Source organism: Laetiporus sulphureus (genome assembly GCF_001632365.1).
Source record: "Laetiporus sulphureus 93-53 unplaced genomic scaffold LAESUscaffold_65, whole genome shotgun sequence".
Taxonomy (NCBI): Eukaryota; Fungi; Basidiomycota; class Agaricomycetes; order Polyporales; family Laetiporaceae; genus Laetiporus; species Laetiporus sulphureus.
Window position 1 is genome coordinate 21,002 of NW_024468574.1, and position 13,109 is coordinate 34,110.

The 13,109-nt window shown below is 52.1% G+C and overlaps 7 protein-coding genes across 7 annotated transcripts; 2 read left to right on the plus strand and 5 right to left on the minus strand.

Moving 5' to 3' along the window:
- Positions 1-1,196: 1,196 nt before the first annotated feature.
- On the minus strand, positions 1,197-2,698 carry LAESUDRAFT_664498 (GDP-mannose 4,6-dehydratase; the record flags this gene model as incomplete). The annotated part of the gene is made up of 8 exons (XM_040905128.1): positions 1,197-1,332; positions 1,397-1,495; positions 1,549-1,684; positions 1,737-2,264; positions 2,313-2,419; positions 2,509-2,536; positions 2,567-2,571; positions 2,595-2,698. The coding sequence occupies 8 exons, from the start codon at positions 2,696-2,698 to the stop codon at positions 1,197-1,199; spliced, it is 1,143 nt and encodes a 380-aa protein (XP_040758870.1).
- Positions 2,699-3,033: 335 nt separating this feature from the next.
- LAESUDRAFT_717658 (uncharacterized protein) lies at positions 3,034-3,409 on the minus strand (the record flags this gene model as incomplete). The annotated part of the gene is made up of 2 exons (XM_040907351.1): positions 3,034-3,154; positions 3,213-3,409. 2 exons carry the CDS (start codon positions 3,407-3,409, stop codon positions 3,034-3,036), a joined length of 318 nt encoding a protein of 105 aa, XP_040758871.1.
- A 453-nt stretch (positions 3,410-3,862) lies between these two features.
- Positions 3,863-4,825, plus strand: LAESUDRAFT_731493 (uncharacterized protein). The gene is made up of 3 exons (XM_040910055.1): positions 3,863-3,963; positions 4,022-4,684; positions 4,750-4,825. The coding sequence occupies exon 2, from the start codon at positions 4,055-4,057 to the stop codon at positions 4,523-4,525; it is 471 nt and encodes a 156-aa protein (XP_040758872.1). The 5' UTR covers positions 3,863-3,963; positions 4,022-4,054; the 3' UTR covers positions 4,526-4,684; positions 4,750-4,825.
- A 191-nt stretch (positions 4,826-5,016) lies between these two features.
- Positions 5,017-6,970, minus strand: LAESUDRAFT_816053 (uncharacterized protein; the record flags this gene model as incomplete). Its single annotated transcript, XM_040914743.1, has 6 exons — positions 5,017-5,507; positions 5,690-5,803; positions 5,999-6,091; positions 6,143-6,281; positions 6,337-6,494; positions 6,554-6,970. 6 exons carry the CDS (start codon positions 6,968-6,970, stop codon positions 5,265-5,267), a joined length of 1,164 nt encoding a protein of 387 aa, XP_040758873.1. The 3' UTR covers positions 5,017-5,264.
- A 465-nt stretch (positions 6,971-7,435) lies between these two features.
- Positions 7,436-7,766, minus strand: LAESUDRAFT_731494 (uncharacterized protein). Its single transcript, XM_040910056.1, has one exon. The coding sequence runs from the start codon at positions 7,740-7,742 to the stop codon at positions 7,581-7,583; it is 162 nt and encodes a 53-aa protein (XP_040758874.1). The 5' UTR covers positions 7,743-7,766; the 3' UTR covers positions 7,436-7,580.
- A 1,000-nt stretch (positions 7,767-8,766) lies between these two features.
- LAESUDRAFT_731495 (uncharacterized protein) lies at positions 8,767-9,423 on the minus strand (the record flags this gene model as incomplete). The annotated part of the gene is made up of 2 exons (XM_040910057.1): positions 8,767-8,927; positions 9,080-9,423. A coding segment is annotated over one exon (204 nt), but the record flags the coding sequence as incomplete, so codon positions are not given.
- Positions 9,424-10,528: 1,105 nt separating this feature from the next.
- Positions 10,529-12,713, plus strand: LAESUDRAFT_816054 (uncharacterized protein; the record flags this gene model as incomplete). Its single annotated transcript, XM_040914744.1, has 12 exons — positions 10,529-10,590; positions 10,650-10,684; positions 10,748-10,821; positions 10,875-10,911; positions 10,972-11,091; positions 11,147-11,244; positions 11,297-11,394; positions 11,435-11,457; positions 11,512-11,652; positions 11,709-11,724; positions 11,783-11,929; positions 11,985-12,713. 12 exons carry the CDS (start codon positions 10,529-10,531, stop codon positions 12,229-12,231), a joined length of 1,098 nt encoding a protein of 365 aa, XP_040758876.1. The 3' UTR covers positions 12,232-12,713.
- Between the last annotated feature and the right edge of the window lie 396 nt (positions 12,714-13,109).

Sequence of the window (13,109 nt, forward strand, 5' to 3'; positions counted from 1 at the left end):
TGACATATGATTATGATCAGAAATATGAAGATCTTCGCAGCCAGGCTTCAAAGCAGAAATGAAATACAGTGGCAGCTTAGCTAGGTATAGTCGCGCTGTCATGCACATGAAGAAATTACATTAACTATCTATTCTATGTCCAGAGATCGAGCGAAGGGCGAGCGAAAATGTGACATAGCAGGACGTAGTGGAGTGTGGGGCATGTGTGTGACGATCGAGGCAGAGAAAGGGTGAGCCGAGCGAGATGGGGGAGAACGGGAGACATCAGGGTGGATATGGGGCTATCGGGAGAAGCGGGGCCGGGGAGGCAGCGAACGAAAGGGGAAATAAGGGAGAAAGGGACGAATTACATGCATATATTCTGTGTAGCTCTGCCCCGATCAAACCTGTTTTGCACCAGTGAAAAAGTCCGTATTTGTCGTGCAAGGTGGGATAGAACGGGGCGCTTACAATGCTCGAATTCGTCTCAATTTGCCTCACTCCGACCATACGGGATTTTCACTGGGTCTCACTACTCACCATCATCAAACCAGAGTGTGGGCTCCATAGTGAGAGTAGTCAGGCTGCGGAAGTGTGGTTTACTCCTCAGCCGGGCTATTATCTTCGGCAACAAAGCATGACCACAGCGGCAGGACAACTGGCTCTATCTGCAATGATTCAGATACCCTGGTATCAATACAACAGATGAACGGGGAGGATCAACAACCACGAAAACAAGTCAAACATTATTCAGAGCGCAAGTCGAGGGAAGATTCAACCAAGGCTGGCAGACAGCTCGCAGAATTAATTGGTACGAGGACTTCCAAAATGCAGCCGTCTTTGTTTCCCAATCATTCTCGATTCAATTAACGGTCCTTTGTATACTTCGCATGTTGTTTGTAATGCTTGTATGAATCAATGGACGGTACTGTTGCCGCATGTCCCAAGATGCCTAGATGAAGCCACTAGGTCAAGACTTTTTGCGTCGATACTCGACAGTTGACGGGCAGGCGTATGTCTCCTTAACGCGTGAGGTCAAACTTAGATACTACCAAGCGACTCTTACGTGTCGCGGACGGATGCAGGGTTCAACTAGCGAAAATGGGTATTACATAGATACTAGTATGCAGATCCCCTACATACGACACCATTTCTTTGGTATCTAGAGCTTGCTCTTTGAGTCCGTATCCAAGCAAGAACCGCGCCCAGCCGTCCGCTCAGTTCTGATCCTCAACGAGCGACTTCGCCGCTTTCAGGTCGGCCTCTACCATCTCTTTCACGAGCGAGTCGAAGTCGACCTTGCGCTTCCAGCCGAGCAGGCGCTCGGCTTTTGCAGGGTTTCCGAGCAGAAGGCTAAGGGGAAGGGAGGTCATACCAATTTGAAACTCGCACCACACAGACAGAGAAGCAGACGCACTCGACTTCAGCGGGACGGAAATACCCCGGGTCGACCTTGACGACCACCTTGCCTGTCTTAGCGTCGATGCCTTCCTCGTTTGTCCCAGAGCCTCGCCATCTATCATGCAGACGTCAGCCAAGGACGGCGGTCATTGGATCGTGACCACTTACTTGATCTCCATGCCAAGCAGGCCGAACGCCTTCTCGACGAACTCGCGGACACGATGCGTCTCACCTGTGGCGAGGACGAAGTCCTCTGGGCCGTCCTGCTGCAGCATTCGCCACATCCCCTCCACGTAGTCAGCAGCTGTGGGAAGTGTGAATATAAGCGCATATAGTTTGCTAGGAAGGGCCCTGACCGTGTCCCCAGTCACGCTGCGCGTCTATGTTACCGAGGTAGAGGCAGGACTGCTTGCCCAACGAGATGTCTGCAGCCGCGCGCGAGATCTTGCGCGTGACAAACGTCCGCCCCCGACGCGGACTCTCGTGATTGAAGAGGATGCCGTTGCAAGCATACATTCCGTACGCTTCGCGGTAATTGACGGTGATCCAGAACGCGTACAGCTTCGCGACGCCGTACGGGCTGCGCGGGTAGAAGGGGGTCGTCTCGCTCTGGAGTGTCTCAACGACCTTGCCATAGAGCTCGGACGTCGACGCCTGGTAGAAGCGCACGTGCTTATCGAGCCCACACGTCCGGATTGCGTCGAGCAGGCGAAGCGTGCCTAGTCCATCGACATTGCCCGTGTACTCGGCCATCTCGAACGAGACCTTGACGTGCGACTGCGCGCCGAGGTTGTACACCTCGGTCGGCTGCACTTGTGCGATGATGTACACGAGGTTCGTGCTGTCGCTTAGGTCGCCGTAGTGCAACTTGAACTTGTTGGGCCCTGCGAGAAGTTGAGCGGCATATGGAGTTAACAGGGGCGGGGACGTACGCTCGTGTTGGTCTGAGTAGAGATGGTGCAGACGGCTCGTGTTGAAACTTGAAGAGCGACGGATGATGCCGTGGACCTCATAGCCCTTCGACAGGAGTAGCTCAGTCCTGTAGCGCTTATAAGCTGCAACGTTCACGCATGTCACGCGAGTCCCGAGGTACAACTTTCCAGACAATCACAAAGTGCTGACACTCACAAGTATGATCCATCTTGCCCGGTAATACCTGTACGCAGCAATCGTCAGCACCACCAACGTGCCCTCCGGACATGCGAACAATTCACCCGGAGATGAGCGCGACCTTGCGCTTGCGGTATTCATCAGGAGGGGGCAAGTTCAATTTCACCAACGGCGAGAATGGAGCAGGGACGTCGGCGATCTGAGACATGGTAGGAGTATCGAAGAAGATGCCAGGGAGGTAACAAGACAGGAGTCTTATTAGTATTTGGCGTCAACTGTGCGCCTGAGGACACCACCTCGGCGTCAAGCGTGCGGGTGTTATAAGCCGGGGTGGAACTTTTGTGCAGACGTCGACGACGAGGGCCGGATGCAGAACGCAAGACGAGTAGGTGAAGATGCACTGGATAGTTGGTTGGTCGCTGGCGATGCCAGCAGCAATGTATTGGCATCGCTGATTGCCGAGATCGGCGACGTACTTCTCAACGACTTTCCCCAGCTCTCCCCTGAGCATGAGATACTTGCTACCGTGCTCAAAGCTTAGAGCTAGACATATAAGTCGGCGATGCTAAATGATTCCTTCAACTTTGCTAGAACGTCACAAATGAGCACGAGGCTCGCCCACACGCCCTTGTACTGCCCCTCTGCGGTGGTCGGCTGTACCTGCCTATTGCGTACCACCCAATCAGTATCTGAGTTCACACCGCCGCAGAGCCAACACTCACTGGATAATCTTCAAACGCTCGAGATGGCTGACCATCGTGCGCGATGCGGCGCCGGCGAGGCCGCCCGCAATGAAGTACGACGTGAGCTGAGGGCTGAAGAAGGGCTGCTTCTGCTCGATGGCCACCGCAGATGCAGCCATCTGCAGCTTCTGCGCGGCCTGAAGCTGGGACTTGGACTCAACTTGACGCGATGTCATGTTTAGCGGTACAGGCGAACAGCGAGACACGGCATCAAGCGTTGGGAAGACAGTGTGTTATATGGCAGTGTCGATGACCAATGCAGTGGATATAAGGCAAAGATGCTCGCACAGGGCAAAGGAGCGGCAGTGTAGAGAGGGATGGCGAGGGAGGAGGGGAGGATATGGGCTGGTGGGGAGCGTGATGGTGGAGGGCTGTCCGTGTGCTGGCTCACAGCGGTGGCGTCCAATCCACCAACTGCAGTTGTCTGCTTCCGTTCCGCAGCCACGTGGCTCTGGCGCGTGTGTGGCGCTCGCTGCACCGCGCACACTTGCTCGGGTCTCCTCCGCCCAGAGGCTGCTGCCTGCCTGCATCCATCCCATGTCCGACTCCAAGGATCCTCCTTCTGTTGTCCATTTGCGCTCTCCTGACTCTGATGAGGCGTTGCCTGGCTTTGAGCTCGGGGACTTCATGGGCACATGGTGATTCTAATCATAATTGACACCAGTGCAGTTATAGCTTGACAGTCAAGGTCGATAGGTATGTGACGCATTCAACGCTGCCGATGTGGAAGGTGAACATGCAAGTGCTTTCCGGTATCTGCGCTTGCTAATCGTGCATGGAATCTGAAGTCCTGGAAGGACGTTACCATCTCTTATACCCTCATGTCCTCGTCCGCCGGACAGCCTGTACAATTTGAGGACGTCGTCGAATACCGCTCTAAGAATGACCTCCCGACCTCCAAGCGAAGCCGAATAGTCGGCATAGATACCCTTCTTCCCTCCTCAATTGTGCCTAGGCCTGCAGGAACCACAGCATCCTCCGAGAGAGCCGCAGAGACTTGCTTTAAATGGAGAGGCAAGGGCTGGTTGCTCATCGCGTCCTCTCGCTGGCATATTCTCGGCTGCAGCGCCACAGCCCACCCCGCGGACTCCCCCTCTGGCAGGCCAGAGTGGGCGCTTACCTCCTTCGAGAAGACCGCCTTTACACCTGCGGGCTTGGATATATACTCCCGCACGCCCGAGGGCCTTCCTGCGATGCTGCTTGAGGAGATTATACACAGGGCAAAAGCATTAGGCGGCGATGTTGGCAAGCTGGCTGAACAGTTCTTTGAAGTCGGGCGAAGCGCGTCGTAGCACGGTCGGTTCTCGTCATGATCGTCGCATCCCTTGACTCTCCATTCGCGTTACAGCCCGCTTCCTGGTCGTAGCTATAGACGTCCCTAGACTTGCCGGGGGAATTTTGACCTAGTGTAACATGCCCATCATCCTTGTCATACCCATCATAGGCATCGCGTGAGTTGCCGGCTTTGCTGTGCATGCGGTTTGCAGATCTCACGGTTCGATTTTGCCGGTTACAGCGGTTTTTCTGCTCGTGTCAGTACAGATAATCACAGATTGCCATTCAAAAAGTGCCCCTGGTTGCCTGTTGCTGAGAGGACGTCCTGAGAAGCGATGATATGCATCGTGCTCAGCCCCATTTGTTCTTGTTGCAAGCCGATTTCAACGGCGCTCTATATTCGAAATCGGCCTAGATGTGTCCTCAGGCACCCCAGCTTTCCGAGAGTCAGGAATGGCGTGACATTCTCGTAAAGATGTACCGCAGTACAGTATATCGGAATACGATACTCAACATTCGTCAATTCGAGCCGGTCGAGCAAAACTACAAGCGATACATGCTGGTGTCCCTACGAGCATCCAGCTGCAATCCTTCCAGCTCATCGAAGATCGTGACGAAAGGCCAGAGACAAGCGAACGAGCCGAGACGGTACAGCGAAGAGCGAACTGGAACCAGTCTCAGCGACGCGCACAGCAGATGAGGAGACGAAAATATGTCTGTGTGTATATGCAATGATGCGGATAGAGTACGAACAAATTAGGACCAGGGTAGAAACCAGATAGACGTCATGAGGGTCGTAAAGACAGATGCCTCACTGTGCAATGCATCAGGCGTGGCCGTCAGCTTCGGAGAACCGGGAATATTGATTCCATCGACAGTCCTGGTTGCGTTGATGACAACGGCGTGCGCGCCCTCGTTAATGGTGTCCTTCGTGCGAGCTCTTCGCTGCTGTTTGTCTGTTGAACTGAAAGAATCGGAACCCGCAGACACTGATGCAGACTGCTAGAACGACGATCAAATCCATCTGATGATATGAAATGGAAATTGCAGGCAAAAGATCTGATGCTTCGGTGATGGGCTCATGGCTGTGCGATGAGCTCCAGCAGGAGGCATAGGCCCAAAATTGCCACATGTCCCACTTCATGACGAACGTTCAAAGAGGGAAATGGGAGAGAACGTACGGTAGAGCTCTTGTCAGACTTGACAACTTTAGCTTTCTGCTTGTCTCGCATCTGACCATCGGGATGTCCGTCTTTCATAATAGAAGCATCCGTGGATGCGCTGTCAGCGGCCGGCTATTTGAAGAATAGTTACCACACGCATTAAAATCTGAAGATTGGCACACACTATTACGTTCAAACTTGAGCTCTGAGTGACGGCGTCTTTCTGCTTGGCTCTGGCATTGTCCACGACATCTTGAGGATATTGAAGAGTCATTTATCTCTGGTCATCGGCGGATACACTTCTCATACAAAACTTCCCAGGCGCACCCCCATCTCGCCGACATGTGCTGGCAGCTCAGTGTTGTCCTCTTCATGCTGATCCTTACAATTCAGCGAATCTTCGGAATCGGCCTCAAATTCCTGCGGGACATTCTTGCAGCGTCTCATAACACTTCAGGCGTCGGGACATACTGTAATATGATGATGGTGAGAGGCATCCATCAATGCTACTTCTTCCTCGATCCGTCGCAGTGCCTCGTCAAGGCTCTTCTCGGCGGCAAACGGCAAAGATCGGAGTGTCGAACATGAGTGGAGCGTTCCACGCATCGCACTCATGGTCGATCCTGGTATGCAGCATAACTTGCCAAAATCCATGGACGGCGTACCGAATAGACAGGTACACGATAGGATCCTTGTAGTGAGTATTGCCGACGATACGCTGCACACGCATCGTCTCGACGAGAGTGTAGTCATTTGGGCAGGTCGGTCCAAGAGGACAGAGTCCATCCCTATTATCACGGCACATGGTCTGGTATTCATCGGGCTAGACGATATCATGTGTCAGTGCGTCGCGACACCGATGACACGATGTTGATGGCAGACCGATGTCTCCGTCTCCGTGAACAGATACATGCATGCTGCAACAATCTCATCCTCCAGTTTCTTGGTGGCGACGTTGATCGAGAAATCCCGGGCGACCAAGGTACGAGTGGTAGGGAATTCGCCCAGACGCTCATCACCGAGCGTGCGTTCGGTCAGCGAGAGCCGCCACCCCTGAGAGTTGCACGAAGCGACACCAAACACCTCTCGACCAGCCACGTACTCGAGCAGGAGCTCGCGGGACTGTTGTACATAACAGACGACGAGATCCTGCAATCGCACGGTGTCCATGATCGTATGGCTGAATCGACAACTCTGCAGTTGCTGATAGGCATACGGTCCTGCGTCGTGCTCGCACTCCCCATTTGCGATGCTCTTGCAGATCGTCCGAGTCGCTGTTTCTGGGCCAGGAGGGCGCATGGCGGGTATGCCGGGCTAGTCGATGTTAGGAGCAACTGCAGAGACGCCAACATGCGCGGGCGTCCAGTATTTATGCGGTTCGGAAGTAAGAAACTCCTCAGCTGTGCGTCATGGCGTTTTTTTTGGACGACCTGGACTGGTTTGCTATGGACGGCGGACGCCAGTGCAGTCACGTCAGATTGTGTACTTGTTTGACCAGCTGTATCGGTATCGAGCAAAAGTCAACGTGAGCGATTCTAGGACAACTTTACAACGTCCTTGACTGAGTCAGGCCTCAAAGCTTCATGAACCACGTTAGTCACAGGCCTTTATAAAATCTTCAGCCTGAGCAACTTCGCGGATGCGAAAACCGTCGGCAACTCCCGACGGCCAGGTTTACGACTCCGCGAAGTGTCGAGAGCTAGCTGTGAAATTCAACCAATCACTGCGATATTGTACAGCACGCATACACGATCTTTGCTGTGGGTTTCATTGTAAACGTCAAAAAGCCCGTACTCAGGATCTGAAGTACGATTAAACGTACAACGATCCTGTAAAATACATGTTGTAAAGGGCCCACGCGGAGGAGCCGAATACAAGCAAGAATGCCACGGCCTTCTTGAAGCCGTACTCAACGATAATCGATACAAGTATTTGAAAGGCAAGGACACATCCTATCACGATCCATAGACCGTAGCAAGCTGTAGATGGCCCACATGAAGAAGCCCATAATCGCCGCAAGAGATGCAAAGCCTACAAGGTCACCGAGGAATTCGGAAACATGTTCGCCCATGGCGTGCTGATGCGATGTAGTACCTGTCATTCTGTTAGCCTACTTGCACATGCAGAGAGAAAAACGGCTACCATAGTTCGTGGGGCCAGTAGACAAGCTCTTCGAGTGCACGAGCGGCTGTCGCTCTTATTGCAACGGGAGATTTGGGATAATTGCTCAGAGACTAGCTCGCGTTGTACCTCCGAGGTATAGGCTCGAGGACGCGTAATCAGCATGATTCCTTCATCTAACATATTCAACTAAACGTCACTCACCGGGTGACAGCGTAGTCGGAGGCGAAGGGAACGTTGCGCTCCATCCTGCGCGGAATCTGTGAGCTCTATGACTATTGAGACTCTAGGCATGCTGCGTCGCAACAGAGATGCTCGAGGATATAGCTGAATCAGACATATACATATGAGCAGCCAATCACATTAAACACCGACATCACTCACTCGATGTTCCATTATATCAGTCAGCGGGAGGGTCAGGCTGGCGCTTGAACAGCAGAATATGGCGGCAGACGTTCCGCCGGGATCTTGAGCAGGCTGGGTAGGAAACTGAATATAGGACGACGCCCTCCGACTCGGTACTAAAAAATACAATTATGGCTGCCGTTGAGGCACAGCCCGTCTCTGCTGTTTCTACACAGAGTCCGATACGTGTCTCCCCGTCAACTCAGAATCGTCAGTACCGATACAAGCTCAAAGCAGGAGATTAGAGATATACCCTTCTGGCCATCCGCGGAGAGTTAGGCATACCAGCGGCAGCTACCTCAGTGTCCTCAAGATTCTTGGTGGCGATATTGATGAGGAAGCCCTCGACCATGATCGTATGAGTAGCGGCGGCCCCATGATCGCCGAAGTTGACGCGCTCTGTGAGCACGAGCCGCCAATCACAGTCGGAATTGCACGTGGGGACACAAAGACGTCCCTTCCGGCGATGTATTCTAGTAGAAGCTCGCGGCTTACTCGGCATGGATTCGTGGCATCCACAAGGACTTTCAATTGCGCGACTCGGACATCCATGAGAGTCAAAGACAAATCGCGATGCGTGGGGCTTCCAGTAAGCGTGCGTTCCTGTGGTGTTACCACATCTCCCGCAATATGCAATGTGTGGGCAGATCATGCGAGTAGCGGTTCCTGAGTCAGGTGAAACATATTGCGCGGGCAGATTGCGGAGAGCGCGCTTTGAATCAGAGTTATTGCATGTAATGGAAGGCATTCAAGGATGCTTCGAAGCGTGTGACAATATCTTTTGTTTCAAGGTATACCTCATACTGGATTTACAGATCGCGGTCGGCCAGTCCCGGCGTCAAGAAAGGTGGGGCAAAGGTTACATGCATAATGGAAGGGGGGAGAAGGCTCCCCAAGGGAGCAGGGCATGCGGCGTTGGGGCAGAACAAAGAGCGGGCAGTGACGACAAGGACGGGGCGACAAATGTCGCGCACGGGGGATGCCCAATAAGGGGCCACAGTGCACTATGGAAGGCGAAAGGCCCAAATCGCATGTGTCAACTGAAAAGATGAGGTGGCAGCGACAGCGAATGTAACTACAAAAATGGAGAAATACCACACTGACTCAGGCGACTTGCAAGGCCGAGTCATGTTGAGGTGTACACCAGACGCAATGGAGACGGTGGCGATGTGGGGTGGGTCGGGAGGGATGGGCCAAGTTGGCGAGGCCTGACATGGACACGAAGTCTTACCGGGAGGTTAAGGCGGGATGCGGTATGGCCCTCTGCGCGCGTGGCATCCAGCACCGCGATCAACACCCGGCACCTAGTGACATTGGCGAGGAGCCCGTTGTGACAGTGACACAGCCTGCACAGATTTATTTTTCCACGGGAAACATGATGAAAAAATGGTGAAAATATGTTAAGTCTGGATATGGAAATAGTTTGGAAATCGGGCGGAGACAATTGAATTATGTTACAATTCCTTCACCGAAACATCGGTATCACATATTTTTGGACTGAAATATCTTCCTTTGGGGAAATAGTTTCACTATTGCTGATACGTTTCGGTAAAACAATCGTAACATAATTTAATTGTCTCCGTCCAATTTCCAAACTATTTCCATATCCAGACATAAGATAGTTTCACCATTTTTGCATCAGGTTTCCCGTGGAAAAATAAATCTATGCAGGCTGTGTGAGAGGCGTGCTGGGTGTGGTCCCGATGCTAAGCGTGTGACAACATTGCGTGACGTGAGCGCTAAAATGGTATCAATATGACTTTCAACAAGGCCAAGGGTTTCCGAATTTCCGAGTCCGCATTTCCACCACCGTCACCAGAATCATACACGCAGCATTGTCGCTGAGCGGGTCAGACGGATATCATGCATGAAATCTTGTAAACGTATCAGCGCGAGTAAAGTCATGGAACAACGCCTGGTCACATTCTTCCATGTGATGGCTCTAAGGACACGTCTGGAACAGGATGAAAGAACAAGGAGCATGCGAAGATCTCATGCTTATAGTAAGTATGTGTGCCTTGTATTCAAGACATTGATAAGTATCTGATCAAGTAGAGACAGGCGCATGGAATGTGGCCTCCAGTGAACAGATCCAGACATATAAAATCTGATATGGCTGTTCTGTTTGAAGGCCACACAGATGGTCTTTTCGGCAATGTCCAATACCTGTGCTATCCGTAAGCTCCCATCTAAACCTTACCCTCTGCATTCATGTCCGGTCAATCGGGCATTATATAAAGACGAGTCGCGTACCGATGGGCATCCTTGAAGTCCCTCCGAGAACTGTTCTGTTTTGCATTGACCGTTGTCACCGACGTCGATACCTCTACAATGTCGAACGCGTCAGCTGCAAGCATATTAGCTCAGGAAGAAGCGGACATGTTACAGGAATTGTGAGGACGACGATACTTTCTGAGACGTTCAGCTGACGAGTTTGTAACCACTGTCACAGATACGCCAGCAGCTACTGTTTTCTCGCAGCTACTGGTACGCTCCCGGGTCGGACCATTCTAAGCGATCGAATTCGACTTACAGACTGAACATGTTCAGCCCTCATCTTCTTTGAGTACATTGTGACTTTCTCTGAAGAGGTTCGCGTCATCTGGGGAGCCAGGTTCACCACTGTCACGGTCATCTTTGCCCTAAACCGTTATATGCTCATGGCACAAGGCGTTAGTTTCGCACTGAATCCCGTCTGGTGGCATACTCCACTGGTGAGTCATGTCGTGTCGTGCTGCGAGTGAATCGAGCACTCACGATCTACGCGCACACAGAGGTGAGCTCCGACGGCCGCACCGTCACATGTTCAGCGCAGTCAATAGGTTGCCGCAGCTGTGAAGCTGTCAACGTATTGGAGAACGTGTCGATTATTGTTCTTGAGGCTGTGACAGCAAGTCAGAGATTGTTTGACCTCGAATCTCGTGAAGAGACTGATTGATAAATCGTTAGGCTTTTCCGCGTTCCGTACATATGCCATTAGTGGACACCAGATCGTCCCTGCATTGCTAGTCTTGCTACTGGGGCTAGCGCCAGTAGGCGACAACATCGTGAGCATATATGTTCTCCGCCATCACATGTCTGTTGAGCACCTCTGGGCAGTTTGCAAATACAGGATATTCATACTCGTTCGTCACTTACGTAGGCCGCTATCCAGTTTGTAACAGTAATCAACGCGAGTCCGTGGCGATACAGAAGAAGTAAGTGCTACGTTCACCTCTCCCACGTCGGCACTCCTAGGACTGACCCTCCTTTGCATAGACGTGAGTTTAAAGAAAACCGACGACTTGTTGCTCTGACACGCACAATTCCTGCAGTCGTCATCTTCGATCGCATCTGCGCGGCTGTATCCGACCTGATCGTGGTCCTTGTCACTTGGTTCAAAACAGCCGGACTCGCCATGGAAGTGCGGAAGTTACGATTAAGAGGATCGATCGCCACGGTGCTGATGAGAGACGGTGAGTATGTGTGGTTCTTTGAGTGCATGCGATGCCTTACAAACAGCCCATTCAAGGCACGCTCTACTTCATGTATGTCGGGCTTTGTCACAGTGCCTTGTCATGACTCTGTTCTTCCACCGTTCATCAGGGCCCTTTTGCTTCTCAACGTCCTCGAGATCGTGATCACACTCCACTACGTTAATTCACAGGCGAGTTTACCCGTACAACTGCATGGCTGCTCTAAGGTAACGTTCAAGCAGAATCCCGCAAACTACGTCACAGTTTTCCAGCTACCGTAAGCGACCGGTCATAACCCAACCAGCTCAATCCATGCTCACCAAGTCAATCAGAATCTCATCAATCCTGATATCACGCCTCATCCTCAATCTACGCCAGGTGTCCCTCGGCAGCGTGGGCTTGAATACGATTTCGCTCAGCGCCGTGGACACGCCGGACATTCCCTCTCGCCTGGTTGGCAACATCGGCGCTGAACTCCAGCACTCGTCTCTTGTTTTTGAGAATGTCGAGGATAACATGGAGGACGAGCAGGGTATGACTGAGGGCTGTGAGACCTACGAGCTGGAGCAGGTGCAGTAGTCATCGTACAAGCTATGCGATCGTTTTCGAAGTGCCGGCTCTGACTGTAACTCGCATTTGTACCTTGATATAATTTCCTAGTCGCGATATCCGAGCAAAATGTTACGCTAAGTTGGCACGAAGCATACGTTCATTATAGCATAAACAGCAAGAGGGAGATTCACTAGGCCAAAAGCTGCATCCCGCCGCCGCAAGGCTGAACCTTATCCGAGACATAGACCCCAAAGTTGATGAATTGGTAGCAGCAGCCAATCCGTTGCACGTCCCAAATCAATTTTACAGCATAGCAGATGTTTAGACAATTGCTGTAAAGCGTCGATTACTCAGGCCGTCGACGAAGGTGCGAGCAGCCCAAGCAGACGAGACAGGACGATCCGCCGTTCCCGCAAGTAAGATGGAAGGCGGACCAGTTCCCCAGTTTGTCGTCTTTTGCATTCGGTATTCAACGCCGATGGGCAACTGGCTGTATCCCACGTGAGCATGCCTCTCTAGACGGATTCTCATGGCACATTAGCGGTGACTATTGGCAAAACAAGATAACGACATACCGTCGTTGCTGCGCTGCGACGCACGACTCATGATCACTATCTGACAGTATTACATTCCTTGATGTTTGAATCTTAATAGAAGCAGCTATGATGTTCATGCTTGCGGAAGGAGCAATCCTCGACGTTGTTCATTTTCGACAGTTGCTCTAGAGTAGGCTTCGCAACTGCAAGAAAGAGATCGTGCAGCAGGGGATGCCAGGAGCCGTTCATGATGAAAACCCAAGTGAAATGACGTGCAGTGGAATTGATAGATGTCGCATAGCCTTGAGCTGAATGTAGCAGTCAGCGCGACGTTATGTAGGTGGACTCAAGGTGCCAAGCGGGGAAGCG

Coding starts and splice junctions, on each gene's coding strand:
- LAESUDRAFT_731493 (XM_040910055.1), top strand. CDS start 4,055: ATGTCCTCGTCCGCCGGACAGCCTGTACAATTTGAGGACGTCGTCGAA.
- LAESUDRAFT_731494 (XM_040910056.1), bottom strand. CDS start 7,742: ATGGGCGAACATGTTTCCGAATTCCTCGGTGACCTTGTAGGCTTTGCA.